Here is a 21619-nt window from a genome sequence, read left to right on the forward strand (position 1 = left end):
TTTCTGTATGAAAAAGTTCCTTTTACTATTAAATAAGCTAATTTTGTAATAAGTTACACTTTCAAAAAGTAACAGTAAGAGCATGTCCATAGTGTCTCAAGCATAAACTGCGATTGTCATTAACCAGGGCTCTTATATGAACGTGTCCGGACAATATCTAATCTCAGCCCTGAAATCAAACTATGCTAGTCTTATAAATGCCTTTGACAGTGTTTAGTGAAATTTATGTTCATGATGAGTGGGACACTGGTTAATTGTGTCTGTATCCACTTTATCTGCTTGCAAGGGTCATGACAAAATCTTCATGACTATAAAAGCAGCCTAGTTGTTGTAGTTAACATCGGGCCAAAGCATGAGGAGATGCAAAAATAGAATAACACCCACAAGTTCCATCAAGGCAACCACATAGAATGATAGCATGCTACTAAGACTTAAATTACGACACTTTCAACATGATTTATGAAAAAGTAAATAATAGTATAAAAGTACTAATAATAAAAGTACATATTTTGTATTTTGGTGCAGGTTTTATGCTGGATGCTCTTTCTGATGCATAGTATTGGTAGACTGCTGTGTGTGGCCCTAACAAATTAAATTCTGCTGAAGGAAAAATCTGTGTGGTCTACAGCGTGTCTAAACCTGTACCCACACAATTTTTTTTACATTATCAGTACGAATGCCATAACATGGCATGAGCACACTTTGAAATATATCCGCTTTGAACTTATAAGAAGAGATATAAAACTTTAAAATTGGCCTCAGATTAACTTTTAAGATATCGCTTGTAACATTCCTGAAGTCAAAATTTATCTCTCTGTTATCGTTGGCCAAAGCCACAACATCCACAGCGACAGTAAGATACTCAACTTGGCAAAAAAGGGTATGTGTTTGCCATGGCAGAATTTAATCCAAGGAATCAAAGGGCACACAGATAGAGCAAACATACATCCTGGTACGTGCAAAATAGCAGCATCTATTAGTTTACCTTCAGTCTCTGCAATGTTCTGGTCAGGGTGGAATTGGAGCTAATAATCTAATGACTGCATGAGGGGAGAATATGGCAGGCCTGTCCATCACAATGTACCATACACTGCTACACACACACACACACACGCGCGCGCGCGCGCACGCCCGCACACACACACCTAATGGCAATTTAATATAGTATATTTGCTTACTGACATGTTTTAAGAGGTGGGGACAAAAGGAAAACCCAGAAGAAACATAAAAAGAAACTGATCTGACAGGATTCAGTAGTCCATACACAGGTCAAGCTACACATCTTCATAAAGTGGTACCTAGAGGTACTAAGCTTGAATAATTGTGATAACCTTCAGTGGAGGTGAACCATTATGAAATGTTTATGAAACATTAAAGTTCTTATCTTTAGAGACATGTTATTAAACTAACAAACGTGGTGACATCACTGGTCTGTGCTGGGTTAGGCTGTACCAGTCTGGCTCAGTGGGTGTTTGTTTGACCTGCAGCCACATGGGCATGCTGTCGTACTTTGATCCCATCACCTGAGATTCTCGTGCATGTGATTAATGTATAAAAATGTGTGTATGTCATCAGACCAGTTAGTGTCAATTATACCATAAGATGCCGGTTTGTTATGTGCAATTGTCTTTAAATTTCAAAGATTCACCGTTCTATTAGGTATTAGATTTACTATATAATTATACTTATTGTACATAGGTACAGTACAGTATACATTTACAGTTGTAGACTATGTTGGGATGTAGGATATCTAAGGATATTGTATAACTCCTAACTACTAGAGACCACATTAATGGTTTTGTATCGGGATGTTCAAGTGGTCAAGAGTCTACATACTTTTGACTATTTCTAAATATAGTTCCAGATCTTCTCATTTGATATCACAAATTATTTTGTCCCACAGTCACATTTCTAAAGACTCTTGACCACTTGAACATCCCAATACAAAACCATGGCCATTAATATGTAGTTAGTCTCTATTTTGCTGCTATAACAAGCTTCCCTCTAGACTCTGAAATGTGACTGTGGGACAAAAGAATTTGTGAAATCAAATGAGAAGATCTGGAACACAATCAGTAGCCTAATTGATTTCGGTAGTCTTGAAGTTCAGGGCTCTGTGCAGTCCAATTGAGGTCTTCTACACTGGCCTTCGCACACCTTGCCATGCTGGAACATAGTTTTAGAATCTTCCCGTCAAGGGACATCGTAATGCTACAGCGTACAACAATATTATAGTCATTATAATTGTAATTTCAACTTTTTAGGAACAGTTTGGGAAAGATTTCATGAGTGGGGTGTTTAGGCCTCCATGTTCTTCTGCCTTGTTAGAGATATTTGAATTGTTCTGCTTTGATTTATTGTCCTGTGTTGCATTGCTTTTATGGATAAAGGAAAGGTCAGGCTTTCTATGTCCAAAGGAAGCTTGTGCTTTTGTTTTGCATGTGCTTTTGTGTTCTTGTTGTTCAAAGATGTTAAACCTATTTTGAGTGCGATTTTTTTAAATGTGGTTTTGGTGTGTCGCCGATCCTTTAGGTTACTACATCTTGAGCTACTAATTCTATAAAAAAAAAAAAAAAAACTCTTTAAACTAAACAAATCCAAATAAATATAGTTGAATAGACATTAATTTTTTTTTGTTAAGTAAAAGCAATATGTTCATACTGTCCCACACAGTGCTTTCCATGTGGTCATGATCGGACACGGTGTACATACCACACATGCAGTATCACAAAGCTTTCCTCGTGACTTTCCATAACACGTGTGTCTATGTATAGTGTTGGCCCTTGGCTCTCTTGACACAAACACACACACACACACACACATACACACACACACATACACACACACACACTGCTGTGCTTTACTCCTGACAAGTGCATTAGCATACAATGCGCTTGTGAGCAAACATAACAAATCACTGTGTGGTAAAAGATGACTGTTATTGTTCTGACATTCTAGATAAGTAAATTATATATTCAGTGCCTGAGACTTGTTCAGAGCCCTCAAGAAAACGCTGATCCTGATTTAATGAGTATATGTAGTAATTATATAGAATTGTTCTGAACAGTACTATTTCAACTTGCAGAAATGTTAAACACAACCATAAAAGAAAAACATATTTTCTACTGCTTTTCTTCTTGCAGATATTATTTACTGTATATTTTCAGGTCTGCCTCAAAAAACTCCTGCAGGACTCATTTTCTTTCACTTTTAAATCTCTCATGTCTCTTGTAACTACATACAAAAAGGACAAAAAAAAGGTTAAATAATTAAAAATTGCCATTGACTTTTCTGAATGTGATATAAATATTTACTTATAATTCAAGAGCTCACATTTTGAATCTTTTAGTGCCTCCTTTTCATTTCCTTTCAGTTGTCATTTATAGCTTGTGTGAGGTTGTTATATCTTCCTTTGCTTTGCTTTTTTTTTTAAAATGTTTTAAACGTATTTATTATCATTCTGATCAAATAAAATCAAATGTCACATTACGTATGCGGGTCAAGAGGATCATCGATTTAGATGATTTTTCGTTGTTAATTTATTTAAACTATTTTATACCTTTAACAGTATTACAATGAACTTTCTCTTAATCATTCCATTTAATGTGTTTTCAGGGATAAGGTTAAAAAAACAAAAAAAAACATTTGCACTTAACTGTACCGTTCCTACCTATATTATTTTCACATGCCTATTAGTTTAATATGCTTGAATTGAATCAAGAGATTATTAATGAATACATGTAATTGCATGGACAAGCAGACACATCCCCCCCACACACAAACAAACAAAGAGAGATAGTGTATAACCTTTGCACTAGCTATTATAATAGCGCTTGGATGTGAAACCTTTTTTCATGGACAAGCCTAAGAAATTCTAAATTCTAATTTTTTTTTTCTATTGCATGTTTTGTGTTCATATCTAAACAAAGAAAAAAAAAGACTCAAAGATTAATAATAGATGCATTACTGGGGAATTTTCCTGGCTTCATGTAGAACAAGAATGCTATTACAGTTGTCTTCATTGTCATAATATGATTATAATAAAGTTTAGCTCTTTAGATCCTATCTTTTCTCCTGGTAAACTGGTCTAGCATGAAACTCTGATGCTTTCATGTTTCCCAGCATAATACTTACAAAAGTAGAGTGAAACTGACCAACAGATGTGAGCCTCATAACCTAAGAGTTACTATAGGACATTGACCAAACGTAACTGCTAGTATAAAATAACTTTGTATGAGATATTCAGCTCCCTGTATGCTCCAGATCAGAACACATAGCACTGTTTTATACAGCCTTATATTCACACCTCCTACCACCCATCCATAAGCTCTTCTTAACTCTAACTCATGGTGTCAGGTGATGCTGATCAAAGTGCTATTGCAGTGTACAGTAACTTGGACTAAAACCTTATGGTATCTGTCAGGGCAATTAAACAAAGATGAGTGGCATTTATTAACAATTCAGTTTTTAAAGGCCATCTTTTCTTAAGCAATCCAGATTAGTAAACAAATACTGAAGACAGTGAGGCAATATTATGACCAAATATCAGCAGTATCAACACTAACAGCCACTCTGAATAAACTTATCTTATCTCCAGTTGGCACACATTTGGTCTGTATGACACTGAATCTTAACTCTGAGAGAGTAAATATTGCCAGCTCCACGTGGACATCTAGGCTTTGCTGGCAGCCATTCAAATTATGTAGAACACTAAAACATGGACACATAAACATATTGCTGTAGCTAAGAGTAATAAAACCCAAGGATTTGTTTTGTATTTTGTGTGTACACTTATAAATAAATTTTATATTTAGTACAAAAATTCAAAAGATATTAAATATTAGATTGAAACAGATATACTTAATATATGTACTATCTCAAATATACTTTAATATCTACTTTAAAAAGATCAGTTACTGGCCGCTATGGTGGGTAAACCTATTAAATGGATGGAATTTAAATTTGTTTTGATATGAACATCTTTAATAACTGATGTTTATCACAGCCTTCTGGACATCACTAACTTTTTTACTAGCATGACAATATCTAGTATATTAGCTAGTAATTCAGGAATGTGTTGGCAATTTGTGAAATTGGGATTTTTTTTCTTTTAGATGTTTAATGATATGATGCTTTTTCTGAACAATTATAACCCTGACTTTTGGGAATGACCTTTCAGTCAGTGTCATGCTTAAATATTGTTATAGATAAAAGTATTTGGAGTTGGACTATTGTACAAGCAAATGCTGGTTAAAAAAGTAAACACGCACACAGACAGACATACAGACAGACAGACAGACTACTACATACATGACCCTGAGTAAGGGCATGGGAAAAAAAGAAAGAAAAAAAAAGAAAGAACGAAAATGTAAACAAACAAAGGGCCAAAAAATTTATACTGTCACAAACATGTGAGTGTAGAGTGATTGTAAAAGAATATTTCTCAATTAAAATAATTACTGAAATAAAAAAGATAACTTGATGAACATACAAACAAAAAACAAATAGAGCACACCCAGATGCCAGTCAAGGATCAACAGATATACAGTATACAGAAATATGTACATTATATACATATATACACAAACACACATACATACATGCACACACATCCGTACATACATACACACATACACAGACACACATATGTACATACATAAATACACACACACACACACACACACACACACACACACACAAATCAAATCAAATTTTATGTCATATACATATACATATAGAGTACAACATGCGACAGAGTATGAAATGCTTTTTGCATCTGTCTGGTATTCAAATATAAGTAATGCAATTAAGAAAAAAAAAATAACCAAAATGAGGTAGATAAAAAAATAAAGTATAAAAAGAAACTATATAAAATATGAAAATATATGTGAAAAAATGTATATACATATACATAAATGTGTATGTTTTTTTAATGATTGTCCTTAAAGTGTCAATGTGCAGTATGGTGTGTATAGAGTGTATAAAGTGGCACTGTGATGTGCAAGTCCAGAGTTAAAGTGTCATAGTGCAAAAAAAGGTGTGCAGAAAAAAAGTGAAGGAGAGAGGTCCAGTACTAGATCCTGATCTAGATCCAGATCCTGGGTGTTTCCTGGTTTAAACTCCGAATGGCCTATGGGAAGAAGCTTCTCCTCATTCTCTCTGTGTTTGCTTTCAAGGAAAGCGTTTCCCTGAACGCAACAAAGAAAAGAGTCCACATACACACATAAATATACACACATAAGTACAAACGTACATACATACACACATATAAGTACAAATATGATCAAACATAAATACATATATACACACACATACACACATACATATACAAACACATAAGTAAAAACATAAATAAATACATATATATACACACACACACATACATACATGCATACATACATGCATACATACATACACACACACACATGGGCGTAAATTTCATTTAACAGTAGGGGGGGGGACAATAAACATAAAATTTCTCATTAGCAATTTTTGAAGGGGGACAAAAATAATACAGTCAAATTGTACTTATAAAGACATGTCCCCACAGTGACAACCTTTGCTTTTATCATTATTATTGTAGCATGGAGACTGCGTCATTATGGTTATAAAGTTTTTCTCAGGTTCAATGACAAAGCAGATTCTTCTTCAAAACTATTTATTGCATTGTTTGTGTTGTTTACAGTTAAGCCATCAACATACAATAAAATATAAACATGACTGTTATTGTGAAAAATATATATAAAATAAACAAACAAAATCAATTATTAAATAATCACTTTACAGTAACTGCACTATGTATAAAAACAAAACGGCTTTGGTGTGTTAGTTACAGTGCACTAAGCAACAAGCTATTGTAAACAAGCTAACGTTAACCAGATAAGTCAGATTTTAATCGCTAATATAGCAGATTCATGGAAAATTACATCGGTAATCAGCATTTTTGCCGCAACTAATTTATGAATGAGTCTGCAACTACATTAAAGAGAATCGCTTTATTTAAAGTGAGTAAAATCCCCTACTTAATGGAGTCCAACATTAACTGAGCCGCAGCCACACACCTGACTCGTGTGTGCAGAGTATGTGAGATGTACTGGGAAAGCAGGCAGTGGGTCAAACCATTGTGAGGAAGGGGAGGGGGGACTCAACTGTTTCTAAATGCAGTTTTGCGTTTGTCTTTTTTTTCTACTTACACAATTATTTAGGTGTAAATACAAATATTTTTTCACAATAGAGAGTGCGATATTTTGTAAATAATTTTTTTTGGGGGGGACAATCCTCGGATGGGGGGGACATGATTTACGCCCATGCACGCGCGCACACACACACACACACACACACACACACACACACACACACACACACACACACACACACACACACACACACACACACACACACACACACACTTCTAAAAAATATAACTGCACCAGTCAACCGATTCTCACAGTAATACCACAGACTACATTTCCGGTAAGTGGGTGACTACACTACGTTTCCGTTTGTTACGTGAAAGCTGTGTAAAAACCCTTTCCGGATGCCGAGCCTCCGTGACGATTCGTTACAAAGCATGAGGCGACTCCAGGTGGGCGGAGCCACATCCATAAATGAAAAAAGGAGGCGAGTCCTGTGTATTTTAATTAGCCGGCTCTCAGAGGCGTACAGTTTAACGTGTAATACGTTTCAAACGCCATTCACTGGAGCATTAGGCTGAAAGCAAACACACAACACGGAACAGCTTTAGCACTTTTATATTTTTTGTAGAACCGTTGTGTGTTTATAGAGAAGTGACTCCGAGATGGCTAAAGGAGAAGGAGCTGAACAGTACTCTAACTCCAGTCTGCTGAGGAAACGCGATGATAACGAAGTCATAACCGCTTCTAAGGTACGTTTATACACCACATCTACATAAACATCGATTAATAACGTCATTCTGAGTCAAAATCCGGGGTTTTATATAACAGGAAAGACTCCAGTGTGGGATTAATTTCCCAGCTGTGTCTCAATGGGCGTGGGTTTAGTCTAGAGACTCTATATGGTTTTAATTTAAATGGGTAACAAGAAGTACTTGTTCTTAATACAGATCCAATGAGTCGGGGTTTAAAATGGGTCTTATTTATTTGTTTGTTTGTTTGTTTATCTATTTATGTGATCACTGGGTTTGAAGTTTAAAAGTACCGCGCTTTTTTATCTCCGTCAATAAACCGACATTTATTTATTTTCAGGGTTTTATTTATTAATTAATTAATTATTTAAATAGTTTAGATGTAACTCAGCTCCTCTATAATGATAAACACGCGAGTGTGTGTGTATATAGAAAGAGAACCATGTGTTGATCTGTGTCTATATACAGATGTGGGTTGGCAGGGATGGTATGCGACGTGTCATAAACTCCAGGGGCTCGTGCTCACGTCACCAAACCTGCGTGTTTCCCTTTTAATCCCGTCGGGCAGGAAAGCGAAAGGAAGAATTACACGTTTTTAATATGACTCCCCACCCACAAGTCAGTCAGTCTATCTATCTATCTATCTATCTATCTATCTATCTATCTATCTATCTATCTATCTAAAAAAAATGTGGTTTTTATTATTTATTTATTTATCTGTTTGTTTATTTATTTATCGATTTATTTATTTATAACGTGTGGCAGCACGTGATTAAACCTTTCCACATAATTGAGGCTGTGTTAAAATTACCTCTCTAAGTTTATCAGCATGAGTTGAATAAGTTTCAAGTTTGCCCTTGTTCACACAACGTGATTGGATTGTGAAAATATTAGTGAAATCACCTGCAGGTACTTGTGAGTTTTGCATCACTGGCATTGCCGTTGGCGTGCTTCAGATATCACATCACTTCAGACTTCACACTTGGAGGTTCATGGTCCGATAAATAAGACTGGAAGTTTTTTCATATATATTTTTGGTGGTTAAAGACAAAATAATCTACTTTACCATTAACATTCAGTTTTTTCTGGTTGACCACTGAATTTATTTTATAATCTATTTTGGTCATTAAACCGAAGTGACGAATGTCAGCTTTGTGTGAAAACACAGCTGTCACCATAGAAGGATGAACATTGCCAAATACTGTGTTGAAACTCTTTACGTATAAGAATGTGAGGTAGTTCACTGGTTCATGGCTGTCTGATTCAGCACACCTTAAATATCCTTGAAGACTTTATAGTTTTTAACAAAAACATGATATCCTGATGTTTTTTCAACATGTTATTCCACCTACACCTGTTTTGTCAGCCTGCACTTGACCCTGGATCTCAATGGGCTGTGTCCCCATGGGGGATGTGTTTCTATTTGAGTATTGTATGACAGTGTGAGATGTTTGAGGTCAGAAAACTTACGTTTCAGCTCACAAGTTTTAGTACTGATGGTGTGTTTTTAATGGCAAACCATGCTCTTGACAATCATTAATCATTAATACACTCAGTATTATAATTGTGTATGAAGTTCTTTCCCACAATCTGTTTTTGAATCTTTTGTGTACATTTTTGACTCTTTCATTCAGACTTGAAATTTATTTGAAATGTGATGTTATTTTTTTCCAGGGGGAGGAGAAAAGACCTTTATCACTGTGCAATAAGCTATGTTATGCTGTAGGAGGAGCGCCTTATCAGATCACAGGATGTGCCTTGGGTTTTTTCCTCCAGATCTATCTCCTGGATGTTGCTCTGGTGAGTTAGCTTGGTTATTCATTACTCCAAAGAGAATCGTGCATCTCCATGAGCTACTTTGTGTGGATGTGGAAGTGCTGAGGAGCATTAAAGTGAATTCACTGTCAGTCACCATAGCTAGAAAAACTTACATTTACTGTACATTTCCAGCATTTGGCAGATGCCCTTATCCAGAGTGACTTTCATTATTTAATTTTTATACAACTGAGCAATTGAGGGTTAAGGGCCGTCCATAGGGGCCCAACAGTGGCAGCTTGGTTTACCTGGGATAGAACTCAAAACCTTTCAATTGGTAGCCCAACACCATAACCACTAGGCTACCACATGCCCATCTCGTCTCTTGAATCTCGTGAATTTTTCGAAAATTTTCTGGCACGAATCATTTTTTTACACACTAATTTACCACATCTGGGAGGTGTGGTATTACAAACAGGATCACATATTGTTACACACCTAATCACATGAAATGTTTTTGATGTTTCCATAAAGGGCAGTCAATGAGCTCAGCATTTTGGCCGACAAGCTATGATTTGCATTTGCAATATTTTAGTGCATGTGCTAATACTATAACAAGGAAGTTACACATTAATGATACAAAGCCAAAATACAATAGTCTGTTCCCAGTATACCTCCTTTTATTATTAATGGACTTCTGAACTTCCCAGTGGTAATTATACTCCACTTTATGAGCTTGTATTTTAACTTTCTGGGGCAAATGAGTTGGTTCAAATAACGCCCCTCTGCCCTACTGACACGAAGGTGACCGCCACATCACAAACACACAATAGAGGCATTGTGCTGGAAATGTAATACATTTAAATAATTATTTTCTATCAATATGTACTAAATTGATACAGAACTAACTATATAATCTTACTGGCCAGATTACACTCAAACAATACTGGCTCATGGGGAAAAGCTCCTGTTTGAAAGGGCAAGTAATGATTGTTCATACAGGACATATGATTGTTCATTCATTGAGAAACTGTTAATTATGCCGTCAAAATGTTTAAATGTAGTCAGTCTGGTTGGTTTGGCTTTGAAGACTTGAATACCGTGGCAAAGAACTGGAATACACAAATGTTTCAAGGTTACTGTGGTGCTTTGGATACATTCTGACCTTTACAAAACGGTCACTGTGGTTCATTTGCCTTTCTAGGATTGTACAGCCTTGTGTTAGGAAAAATCCATGAACACATTTGTATTAATACAAAGCAGTTCATGAGAAACACTTGGGTGTGGGTGTACATATCTCTGTTTAAATAAGTCCTTGTGCTCGAATAAGTTCTACTTTAAAACATAAAATGTAAAACACAATGATACGATTTTAATAAACTGTTATGGACCATATATCTCTGAATTCAGCGTTCAGTCAAAAATGTTGCAATGCATATATAGATAGAATGCAGGTTATACTTGTTAAACCTTTTACATACAAGAACTCTAAATATGACACCTTTTTTCCTTAGGCTGATGGCTGAGGAAATTCTTATTAAATCTGTAACTTTATTTCTCTTAACTACCTATACAGCATTCAATATCCAATTCCAGAATATAAATCTTGAGGGTGTTTATCTGTATAATCAGCAGACACTCATTTGCATTACATTTCCCTATTTTCAGTTAGTAATAGGCCCTACACCATCCATGAATGGGATTTCAACAACAAAAAATATACGGCGGTTGAAATTTCAGATAATTTTCTTAAAATTGATTAAACCTTAATCAAAGCCACAGTGTTCAGTCGGTCTTATTCTTGAGGCAGAAAACAGTAGCTGTTTACAGATGTGTGGTTATATAACTTCAAACAGACCTGCTTTTATCTGGCTAGAGTTGAGAAAGAACTGCAATATAGACTGATATAAGTATTTGCTATTAATAACTGTTAAATACTAGTCAGGGTTATAGTGGGATATTGTGCATAATTCTGTACCTGCTTTACTAATACTGATGCACATACCTCCTAAATTAGCAGGTTAATGTTCTTTGGGTTATGATCAGTGTGCTTTCTGTTTTGATTATAGTTATTTTTTTTTGTTTAAATGCTCCATTTATGTAAGGTCTTGGTCTGTTCCTCTCTCTGCTCTTTAGTTGGATCCATCCTATGCCTCCATTATCCTTTTTGTTGGGCGAGCCTGGGATGCCATCACCGACCCCACTGTGGGTTTCCTGGTCAGCCGGACTCCATGGACCAGATTCGGGAAAATGATGCCATGGTATTATTTATTTATTTATTTATTTATTTATTTATTTATTTATTTATTTATTTATTTATTTAAATTTTAAATAAATTTTATTTTTGTGTGTTTTACTTTTCTGAGGTCATTCTTGGTACCACAGTGTTTTCAAATGTGTAATCCATTAAAGAAATACTATCCCTGCTTTATTCAAATATCTTGGGTACTTTTCTAAACCTCGTACTTTTGTCTAAATAAGATTCAAATTTCCCTTCAAAATTCTCTTCCTGAATCAAACTGATGTCTCTTGAAGAATCCCCATGTGTAAAGCTTCTGTTTTCGGTTTTGAATGATTGGTTTAACACACCCTGATCCACTGTGGAGATTTACAGAACTGACTCCACGGGGCTATTTTAGTAAAAGAGATCATCTGGGGCATGTGCTGTACCTCTGTGCCATTGCAGGATCTCTCACCTGATTCTGTTAGACAAGACATTTGTTCATTTGCTCCAGTGGTCTTTAAATGTAATGGGAGAGTGTTAGTTTAGTTGCCAAATCGGCTTGTTGGAGTTGACTGTGTGAAAAAGTCTAAAAAGCTCATTAGGGGCTGAGTTATAGATATTGGAAAGTTGGGAGGCCTGGGGATAGGAAAAGGATTTTTAGTAGTGATTTAGTTCACAGGTTTTGCCAGGTCAGTGGGTCCTGCCAGATCATTTGGCACTAAAGAATATCGCTGCACCTGATTCTCGCATGAGAAGATTGTTTAGCGATTAAATACAGCATTTAGTTTTGCTGTGCACTAAAAGGAAATCTGGTAGTTAAACAGACCTTGTTAACTTCTAATCATGTGTGTAAAAATGTCATGAGGCAGTGCACCGTCTGGTTTTGGAGAGTTCTTGAATGAAGCCTGAACGTTTTAAAAGGGCGTTCTTGGTTTTTGAGTTGGACAAGGACAGTTATTCACTTGGATTGTTGATGTTGCTTCCACATTAGTGGCAAGGGAACTGACCTAAGAAGTCGCCCACCCCCTCTCTCTGATTCATTCTAGCCACAGAAACACGCCTGGTTTATCAGCAGACTCATGGAACACATAGCTGGCTGTTGGCGTGCTAAACGTCTCAGGAGGAATGAACAGGCGTAACAACAATTAACGATTTCTCGAAGCTCCCACAAGATGATTTAAAGCACAATTTCTTTAATGGTTTTTCCGATCACATTTATTGTACCCATGAATGTTGTTTAACTAAGAGTGAATCATTTTGGTTAGAGCATTAGTAATGTAGTTAATATGCAAAGAAGAAAATAATATATTCCCATAGATATGAATAGAAGCCATGTGTTTGATACAAGACACTACACAGAGAGAGAGAGAGAGAGAGAGAGATTTACACACTCACTCATTCTCTGGAGGGGGGATGAGTGTTGTCACTATAGTCAAATTCCAACGTCACGAGTGGCCCATACAACACACCACCGATTCTCGTCCAATCAGAGCCAACGCCTTCAAAAAGGGAGGGATATCTTTACAGGGTTACTTCAGTTCACGAGACGCATAAATGTTCGCCATCAAAGAGTGTCTGTAGCAACAATTATTCATTTTTGTGCCTTTATTTAAGGCTGGATCTATTATATACTTGGTGGTATTTAAGGCTTTAGTTAGGAAATACTGAAAAAGAAAGCACTATAATGCATTATTGTGCTCCATCCTACATACTGCAATGGAATTGCTTGAAAGAGCAGAGCAAGAAAATGAATGTGGGTGTGGTTCATATGGAATTTTAAGGTTTAACATTTTACACAGCATGTCAGGACAATATCTCAAGCATCTCAACATATTAAGTCTTGTCACGAGCTTGTATTATTTTCAAAGTGATCCAGGATCCTCATGAAACGGACAGATGCTAGACAGCACTGTCATTGTGGTTATTTTGTCTGGGTGTATTAGCCAAGAAAATAGCTTTTTATAGTAATTGAGTCATAAGCTTGTATGTTGCTTTCTGTCTCTGACCTAATATACCCAAGTGAAAATAAACAATGGAAGTGTTATTGTTACAAACCTGTTCACAAAACCAGTTTATTGTAATCGTCGTCGTCTATTACTTTTTTTTTTTTTTTTGACTCATAGTGTGTCCACCCTTCCGTTCAAATCCTACTTTCTTTGCTGTACATTCATCTTAGATGAGTAACACATCAGGGAAATGTGCAGCAACTACAGGATGTGGCCCAAAACGTTGCCCATAATGAAATATCCAGCTACTGTTCATGATTATGTAACAGTCTGACTAGATTCAGGACATGACAAAATGGAGAGGATTGCGTAATTGGCGTAATGTGATTTTGAGGACGGGTATTTTTGGATATACTGGGCACAGCGTGTGAATTTGGCTAATTTTCCTAATTTGACTGTTAACACCAGATATGTCTGAAGTTGCATGTAAATTGCAATGCTCAAACAATTCATAATCCAAGCCATAATTTTCTTATATCCATTTCTTTGCAGGATTATTCTGTCTACTCCCTTTGCAGTAATATGTTACTTTCTCATCTGGTACGTGCCTCCTGTGGATCAGGGTAAAGTCCTCTGGTACCTCGTATTCTACTGCCTCTTCCAGACTCTACAAACGGTATGGATCATCCAGCTTAATCCTCTGCACGAAAACTACAGTACCTGTAGTGTAAGTGTGTGAGAGGTAACCTTCATCTCATTTTCTTCTTTATTTTTCTTTTTTGTTCCATTGCAGTGCTTCCATGTGCCATACTCAGCCCTCACCATGTTCATCAGTTCAGAGCAGAAGGAGAGAGATTCAGCCACCGCCTATCGTAAGTATTTCAAGATGCCATTAGCAGTCAGGACTGAATCACCCTTAAACATTTAAGATTCATTATATATTTAGGCTGAAAGAATGCGGTTAGAACACGTTTGATGTATTTCAGGGCACAGCCACATTTAGAAGCTTAAGATTTCACATTTTTCTGTTATTCAGCTATCGAAATGCGTGTTTTCTGAACATTCTGGTTAAATGTCACTTGTAAAAGCATGGAATTTATTGCATTTATATATTTTTTGCTTTTAAAATGTTTAAATATTCAAATTTGTAAATATGTTTAATTATTTTTATTTAATAACAATACTATTGTAATTAAAGTAGCATTAATAAGAGTAGTAACAATAATGCAAAAATCTTACATTAAATAGTAGTATTTAACAGTTTTCCACACATACTTAAGAGAGTATTGCTTTTAAATCTCAAACGATGTTCTCTTGAGCAGATGCAAGTACACTTCGACAAGAGCCTTTTGCTACACTTTTCCCTACATTGGTTATTTATAGTAAACAGGGCAGCATTTAGAATTTAGCTTCATGTGAAAATTAGTAGCTGAAAAAATGTGAGGTCTCTCAACAGTGATGTTATTTTTCTTAGTTTGAACAACTGACCGTTTTCATCATCTTGTGATACAGAATCATAGTGTTGTGTAGTTTCTAAAGGTTTGTTCTATATGCTAACTAATATTCCAGAGGATTCCCAAAATAATACATATTAAAATTGTTATTATTGGAATGCTAACATTAAGCACTATTAGAATGAGCACACTTTCTGAATGTGATATACAGTATACTGTGATAATGAAATAGCTTTATGTTCCAAACAAGCCTCATCATTGCCATTTTCCTATTCAGGAATGACTGTGGAGGTTTTGGGAACTGTCATTGGCACTGGAATCCAAGGTCAGATTGTGGGGATGGCTAATGCGCCCTGCGTACCGGTTGGAAATGATCTCAACTCCACTTCCCAGAATTCTGGATCTGAGTTCAACAGCAGCCAAACAATTTCCCTTGAAGACACAGTAAGTTTCTGACCTCTGAGTGATTGCTATGATGTTTTAGGAGTGAATGTATTTAAAGAGAAACTATTCTTGCTTGTGAGTGTTTAACACATTACCCCGCTCATGTTCTTTTCTCAGAGACAGGCTTACATGATTGCCTCAGGAGTTATTTGTGCCATGTACATCCTCTGTGCCATCACACTGTTTCTTGGAGTGAAGGAACGCAAAGGTGAGCCAAAATTTTTGTTGATGTTTCCATAGTATTACCCGTCCACACCCTGATATTATTTGGAAGCCAACAAAGCTGGTTTCCACAGGGAGTTAGTCACACATCCACAAGTAATTTAGGGATCAGGTTGGTTTAATTCAGGTCGCATATTCTGTTTAGTGGACTCTTTTCCACAGCTCTCAGGTTACTCTGTGGCTGGCACTCTTCAGGTTTAGGGGCTTGGGAATGGCACTGGGTAAACCGAGAGGAGTTCTTTTACACCAGTGATACAGATGCATCTGAAACAGGGCTCCACTGTAATAGACAGTGCTGCAGTTTTTTAGTTTATTTGGGCATATTTTGCAGGAAAAAAACTTTTTAACAAAGCAGCATTTGTAGAGCAGGTTCAGCCCAGGGCAGAGGAAAGCACACAACAGGAACTATATACAGTACCCGCAGTCATGAGTGTTGACTCTTGAACAATTCACATGCTGTGCACAAAGATTTGGATGAGCTTGTGATGAAATGTTCACAGTAGCGCCATGACTCCTTTACATTTGACATGAATTTCATTTAAATTAACCAATACCGTAGCCCCTAAAAAATATTTTGTTTTGTTTTGATAGAAGCGTCAAAGGTACGATCCGAGCGAATGTCCTTCTTCCGGGGTATCCGTTTAGTGATGGGCCATGGTCCGTACGCCAAGCTGGTGATGGGCTTCCTCTTCACCTCTCTGGCTTTCATGGTGAGTGCTATGCCTGCTTTACAGGAGTGTGTTTGTTTTTGCGGGTTTAAGTTCAGCCACTTTTTGGGCCACCATGGCTAGTCTTAGCTATCTTTGGCTGGTGGTTTGTTTTATTTGATTAGGATTTGCACGTAGTTTTTTTTTTTTATAACTCAATGTTTCTTTGTGCAGCTCTTGGAGGGCAATTTTGCTCTGTTCTGTTCCTACACCCTGGGCTTCAGAGACGATTTTCAGAATGTCCTGCTGGTTGTCATGGTAAGTGTTCTTCCAAAGATTATAGCACAACATCCAGCTTTCTTGGGGAGGAAGCTGAGAACATGGCATTATATTAGCTCGTAGAGTAAACAACTAGAATCCATTCAGTCTCAAAAAGGTCGACTTTTATTTGGTAAATTACTTTCGGATTGTAAATTGAGGGTTAAGAGTGTTTAACACAATACAAAAGTCGCATTATGTATATGAAAAAAAGACTTTTCTGGTAATGTTTAAGGATATTTATTCAGCTCTAAACCTTATTAAAAGATAGACTATCTCAAAGTGCAATAATACAATCTCACATTGACGCATCAGGTTTAACTACTTGCTGCAAGTGACAACTTGCTTAAAGACTCCCATTTAATGCTATTTAACAGGATAAAATGTTTCAGCACAGGATTTGGATTCACAGAACACCTGCAGAATTAATGCTACATGTTGAATAGGCACACAGGTTGTTTTTTTTTTTTTTAAACAAAGGATTTGGTTAAAAGAAATATACAGACTGATCCTGGGCTCAATCTCACTATGAATGAGGTGCCAGTTCTTGTGCAGTAACCTCACTATATAATTACTCCTTTCCTGTGGCTTTACTTGTATGAAAAGGCAGTTATAAAGCTCTTCAGAGTAAAAGTATGAATTGTGAAATGAAAAGTCTTAACCTCTAATCTGTTCTAATCTATTTTGTCTCTAGCTCTCTGCCACTCTCACCATCCCTTTCTGGCAGTGGTTCCTTACCCGATTTGGCAAGAAAACAGCCGTCTATGTTGGGACTACAGTAAGTATTAGCAGGACCATTTAATAGGTGTGACTTGTAGCAGTGTTTAAAAATGGAGAGCGTTTTTTGGACAAAATTATTTATAATGCAGTTGAAGACATTGAGGACGTAATAATTCACAATGCTCATCTTTGTAATGTTTGCAGATCGTGATTCCATTCATGATCACAGTGGTCCTGTTGAAGAGTAATCTCATTGTGACCTACATTATTGCCTTTGCTTCTGGAGTCAGCATCGCTGCTGCCTTTCTCCTCCCCTGGTGAGTGTCGGACAGTAAGAGAACCATTGGTCACTGACCAGCACTGCGTTGGGAATCTAACTTGTACATGTATATGTGTGTATGCAGGTCTATGCTTCCTGATGTGGTTGATGACTTCAAAGTTCTGAATCCTGAATCTCAGGGTCACGAAGCCATCTTCTACTCCTTCTACGTGTTCTTCACAAAGTTTGCCTCTGGAGTTTCTTTAGGAATTTCAACTCTAAGCCTCGAGTGAGTCGGTCCTCAGTCACACATGCTGAACAATTCTTGCTAATATTCTCTGCCTGCATGGGCCTTTGAAATGAGATTTTACAGGGAGGTTAAGCAGATTTTATAGGGAGCTTAAGCCTTTTATAGCACATTTTGCTCTGACATTAACATGCAACCTTTTTCTGGATAATGAGTTCTTGGCAGATGAATGTAGACCTTAATAATAAGGTGATAAACATGCACATTTAGATCTCATACATTTTTTAAGCCAGTTTAATGTCAAAAATAGAGGTTTCCCAGGTTCCAGTCAACTACCGGCAAGAGTCCAGCTTAGTTTGGTAGTTTCACTTATTAACATGGCGTTTTATGAGAAGTCTTTAAGCAGGAAAATCCCAAACTTCTGCTGGATTGTTTTGAGTCTTTTGCTGACTTGGAGATCCATGCAATTTTATTCTATCATCCATATTCTATTCTTCCTGGGGCCAAATCAAGACACTGATTATAGAAAAATTATCTTCTTACAATCTGACATTTTTCACCTGAACTGAATTGTTTGTCATCAGATTAAACTGGTTGAGCATGAACATGTAACTAATCTTTCTAAAAAATTTCCATGTAGTTTTGCAGGTTATGTAACAAGAGGCTGCACGCAACCAGCTGCGGTGGATATTACACTGAAGATTCTGGTCTCTGCGGCTCCAATTGTACTAATCATCATAGGACTGATCATATTTATCTCTTATCCCATTGACGAGGTGAGGCGGCAGGGAAACCGCAAACTTCTCAACGAGCAAAGGTAAAACACACACACACCTTTCCGATATTGTACCTTTTTTAAGGCTCCACTCTATACATGACACTTGCTTTTTTCCATCATGATTGATGTAATTTTTTAATTTTTTATAAATAACATCAAGCTCAATGATGATTTAAATGATATTGAGCATAGAAAAAAAAGAGTTTTAAGGACTTTGAATGGTATGCAAAGTGATGTTCCACTATAAGGGTGGATTTACCTCCTCATTGCCAGAGTTAAAAAGATTTAATGTTGAGATGTTTTACAGCTTGCCAGTAATATTTTGTAAGGATGCAGCTCTGGATAGCTTAGGATAAAGCCAAGTGAGAAAGAACCCTTAGACCTTAGAAAGATTGGAACTATAATGAGCTTTCAGTAATAGCACATTTTAAACACTGAGCTTTATCTGACTGTTTCCCTTTCTCTTGCTCTAGGGAGCTGGAGTCAGATGCAGACTCGTCAGAATCTGAGCTGGTCAACGCGCTGTAACAACACAGAACTCTAAAGAGGGCTTCAAATTGGACGACCAAATAAGGGACCCTCAGATAAATGCCCTCGGAGGCATTCAGGCCAATCGTGTTTACCCTATTGTGTTTGTGACAACTAAATAATTAGAAACATCGAATGGAGGATCTGGAAGTGTCTGAAAGCAGACTCAAGTTGTTCCCTATAGAACAAGCACAAAACAATTGACCTGTGCTCAGAGCGTATGCATTTTTTGTTTATGTTGCCAATGTTAGTGCTACTCTCCAGAATGGAAATAAGACATGTAATGAACTTGAAAAGCACAAAGCACTCACACTACACTAAACATTTTATACATTGCAAGGAAAAGTTCATACTTTTGTTGTGTTGCAAAATATAAGCAGTATACTACACTGCTTTATTACAGTTTACGGAATAATTCAGTGTGTGTGCCATGTGTGCATTTACACGTATGTGTGCATGTACGTGTGTGTGTGCGTGCCATGTGTGCATTTACATGTGTACGTGTGTGTGCCATGTGTGAATTTACACGTGTGTGTGCCGCGTGTGCCATGTGCATGTACGTGCATAGGAAGATCTGTGCATATTTAACTCGTATCCCCAATCCATTTTCCTTCCATTTCTCTACACAGAATACAGTATCAGTCTAATCAGTCTATTCAGTCTAACTTTTGATCCTTTAATGTTAAACAAAAGTGACGTTCAAAAATCACTGTCAGTAGCACAGTTCTAGTATTTGCACAGTTATTATTAGCAGATTCTTTACATTTGGTTTACCAGGGTGTTGAATATTAATTTATCGACATGGATGGTGTTGGTTCTGCATCGTCTACAATCTCCAATATGAGAAGAACGAAGCTCTACTTATTTAATATTTTTAATATTTGTTTGGCAATGTCAACTTTTATGTAACTCTTTAAAGGGCAATGAAAGGATTTTGGAGCTAATTAACGTATCCACATTTAAGGTTCTTGTGGTGTTACATCACTGTTTCAGTGTTTGTCCTTAATTTATATATGAATCTGCTGCCTCTACAAAAGATGGCATAAGGGAAGCACTAGGGTTTTTATTTGTGTTGTTGACTGTATGTATTCAAAGTGGTTTGCAAATGAAAACCACCATATATATATTTTTTTTTTGCATGTCATCTCTTCAGACCTAAGATGACTTGTGAATATATGTTTGTATACGTTGTCATATGTCATACATATACATATATAATGCATCTACAAATGTTGCAGAATCTCTTGAAGGGTTTTTTTTTGTTGTTATTTCTGAGATTTTTCCAGTGATGAGGTTCATACTGGTTTACTGCCAGAAGTAATTCCACTAAGGACTGTTGCTGTACATATTTGTGTAAATATGTAGATAATGTTTGTACAGTGTTTAAATATTATGTGTTAATGATTGTGGGGGAAAAGGACACTTTTGTCTTATTTAAAAGCCGATTAAATCTGATTTGTTTAATAAATGCTCCTTGTCTACAGCTTTGCATTGTGTGATCTTTTGGAATGGCTCAGTGTTTTTTCCTGCTATCTGTGTTACCTAGAGCTACAGAGGTTTACTGTACATAGCCCTGGTATAAAAATGAGCAAAGAAAATGAGATGTTTTAGTCTTGATCCTTCAATATCACAAACAGAGGAAAAATTAAAATTTTCAACAAAATCATTTAAAAAAACTCTCTCAATTCTACTTGCTTCAAAATTCAACAAAACAGGACAGAATCAGACTGCAACGCACAGTTTAAAACAGCAGAAAAAATAATTGGTGCCCCCCTGCCAACTCCCCAGGACTTGTAACATACAAGAACCAGAAACCGGGCAGGAAAAATCACCACTGACCCTTCATACCCTGGACACAACCTCTTTCAGCTCCTCCCTTCTGGCAGGAGCTACAGAACATTGCTTACTAAAACAGACACAGGAACAATTTCTTTCCCCTAGGCAATCACCCTGATTAACAACTCACCATAATTATATTCAATGCTTCATAGCCTAAGTACCGCATTATCAGAACTGTCAGTCATCACATCATCGGTGTATGTTACACACACTACTGCTGCTGCATATTGTACAAAAGCATAATATTGCACAATAATGTTATTTGCCACATTTTATGTACATAACTGATCAGTCATGTATTCTGTATTGATATTTAATACTCATAATGTCTATTGTATAACATCTGCATTGTT

The 21619-nt window shown here is 36.6% G+C and overlaps 1 protein-coding gene across 2 annotated transcripts; it reads left to right on the top strand.

Annotated features, from left to right (window-relative positions):
- The first annotated feature begins 7477 nt into the window (after nt 1-7477).
- mfsd2ab (major facilitator superfamily domain containing 2ab) lies at nt 7478-20910 on the top strand. Of its 2 annotated transcripts, XM_027175976.2 has the most exons (15): nt 7478-7885; nt 8354-8503; nt 9560-9685; nt 11777-11901; nt 14363-14486; nt 14604-14682; nt 15542-15708; nt 15826-15916; nt 16522-16640; nt 16812-16895; nt 17590-17673; nt 17820-17932; nt 18020-18163; nt 18762-18938; nt 19373-20910. In XM_027175976.2, the coding sequence occupies exons 2-15, from the start codon at nt 8486-8488 to the stop codon at nt 19425-19427; spliced, it is 1506 nt and encodes a 501-aa protein (XP_027031777.1). In that variant the 5' UTR covers nt 7478-7885; nt 8354-8485; the 3' UTR covers nt 19428-20910. The 2 variants fall into 2 exon arrangements, with proteins under 2 accessions (XP_027031777.1, XP_027031776.1); XM_027175975.2 differs by lacking the exon at nt 8354-8503 and having other exon boundaries at nt 7479-7885.
- Nucleotides 20911-21619: the final 709 nt, after the last annotated feature.

The sequence above is a fragment of the Tachysurus fulvidraco genome, chromosome 24 (genome assembly GCF_022655615.1).
Source record: "Tachysurus fulvidraco isolate hzauxx_2018 chromosome 24, HZAU_PFXX_2.0, whole genome shotgun sequence".
In the NCBI taxonomy this organism is placed as follows: Eukaryota; Metazoa; Chordata; class Actinopteri; order Siluriformes; family Bagridae; genus Tachysurus; species Tachysurus fulvidraco.

What these genes read in the sequence shown, in the direction of transcription:
- mfsd2ab (XM_027175975.2), top strand. Translation starts at nt 7,799, where the DNA reads ATGGCTAAAGGAGAAGGAGCTGAACAGTACTCTAACTCCAGTCTGCTG. An exon ending in GCTGCCTTTCTCCTCCCCTG is followed by an intron (nt 17,933 to 18,019) that starts GTGAGTGTCGGA and finishes GTGTGTATGCAG; the next exon opens with GTCTATGCTTCCTGATGTGG. An exon ending in AAACTTCTCAACGAGCAAAG is followed by an intron (nt 18,939 to 19,372) that starts GTAAAACACACA and finishes CTCTTGCTCTAG; the next exon opens with GGAGCTGGAGTCAGATGCAG.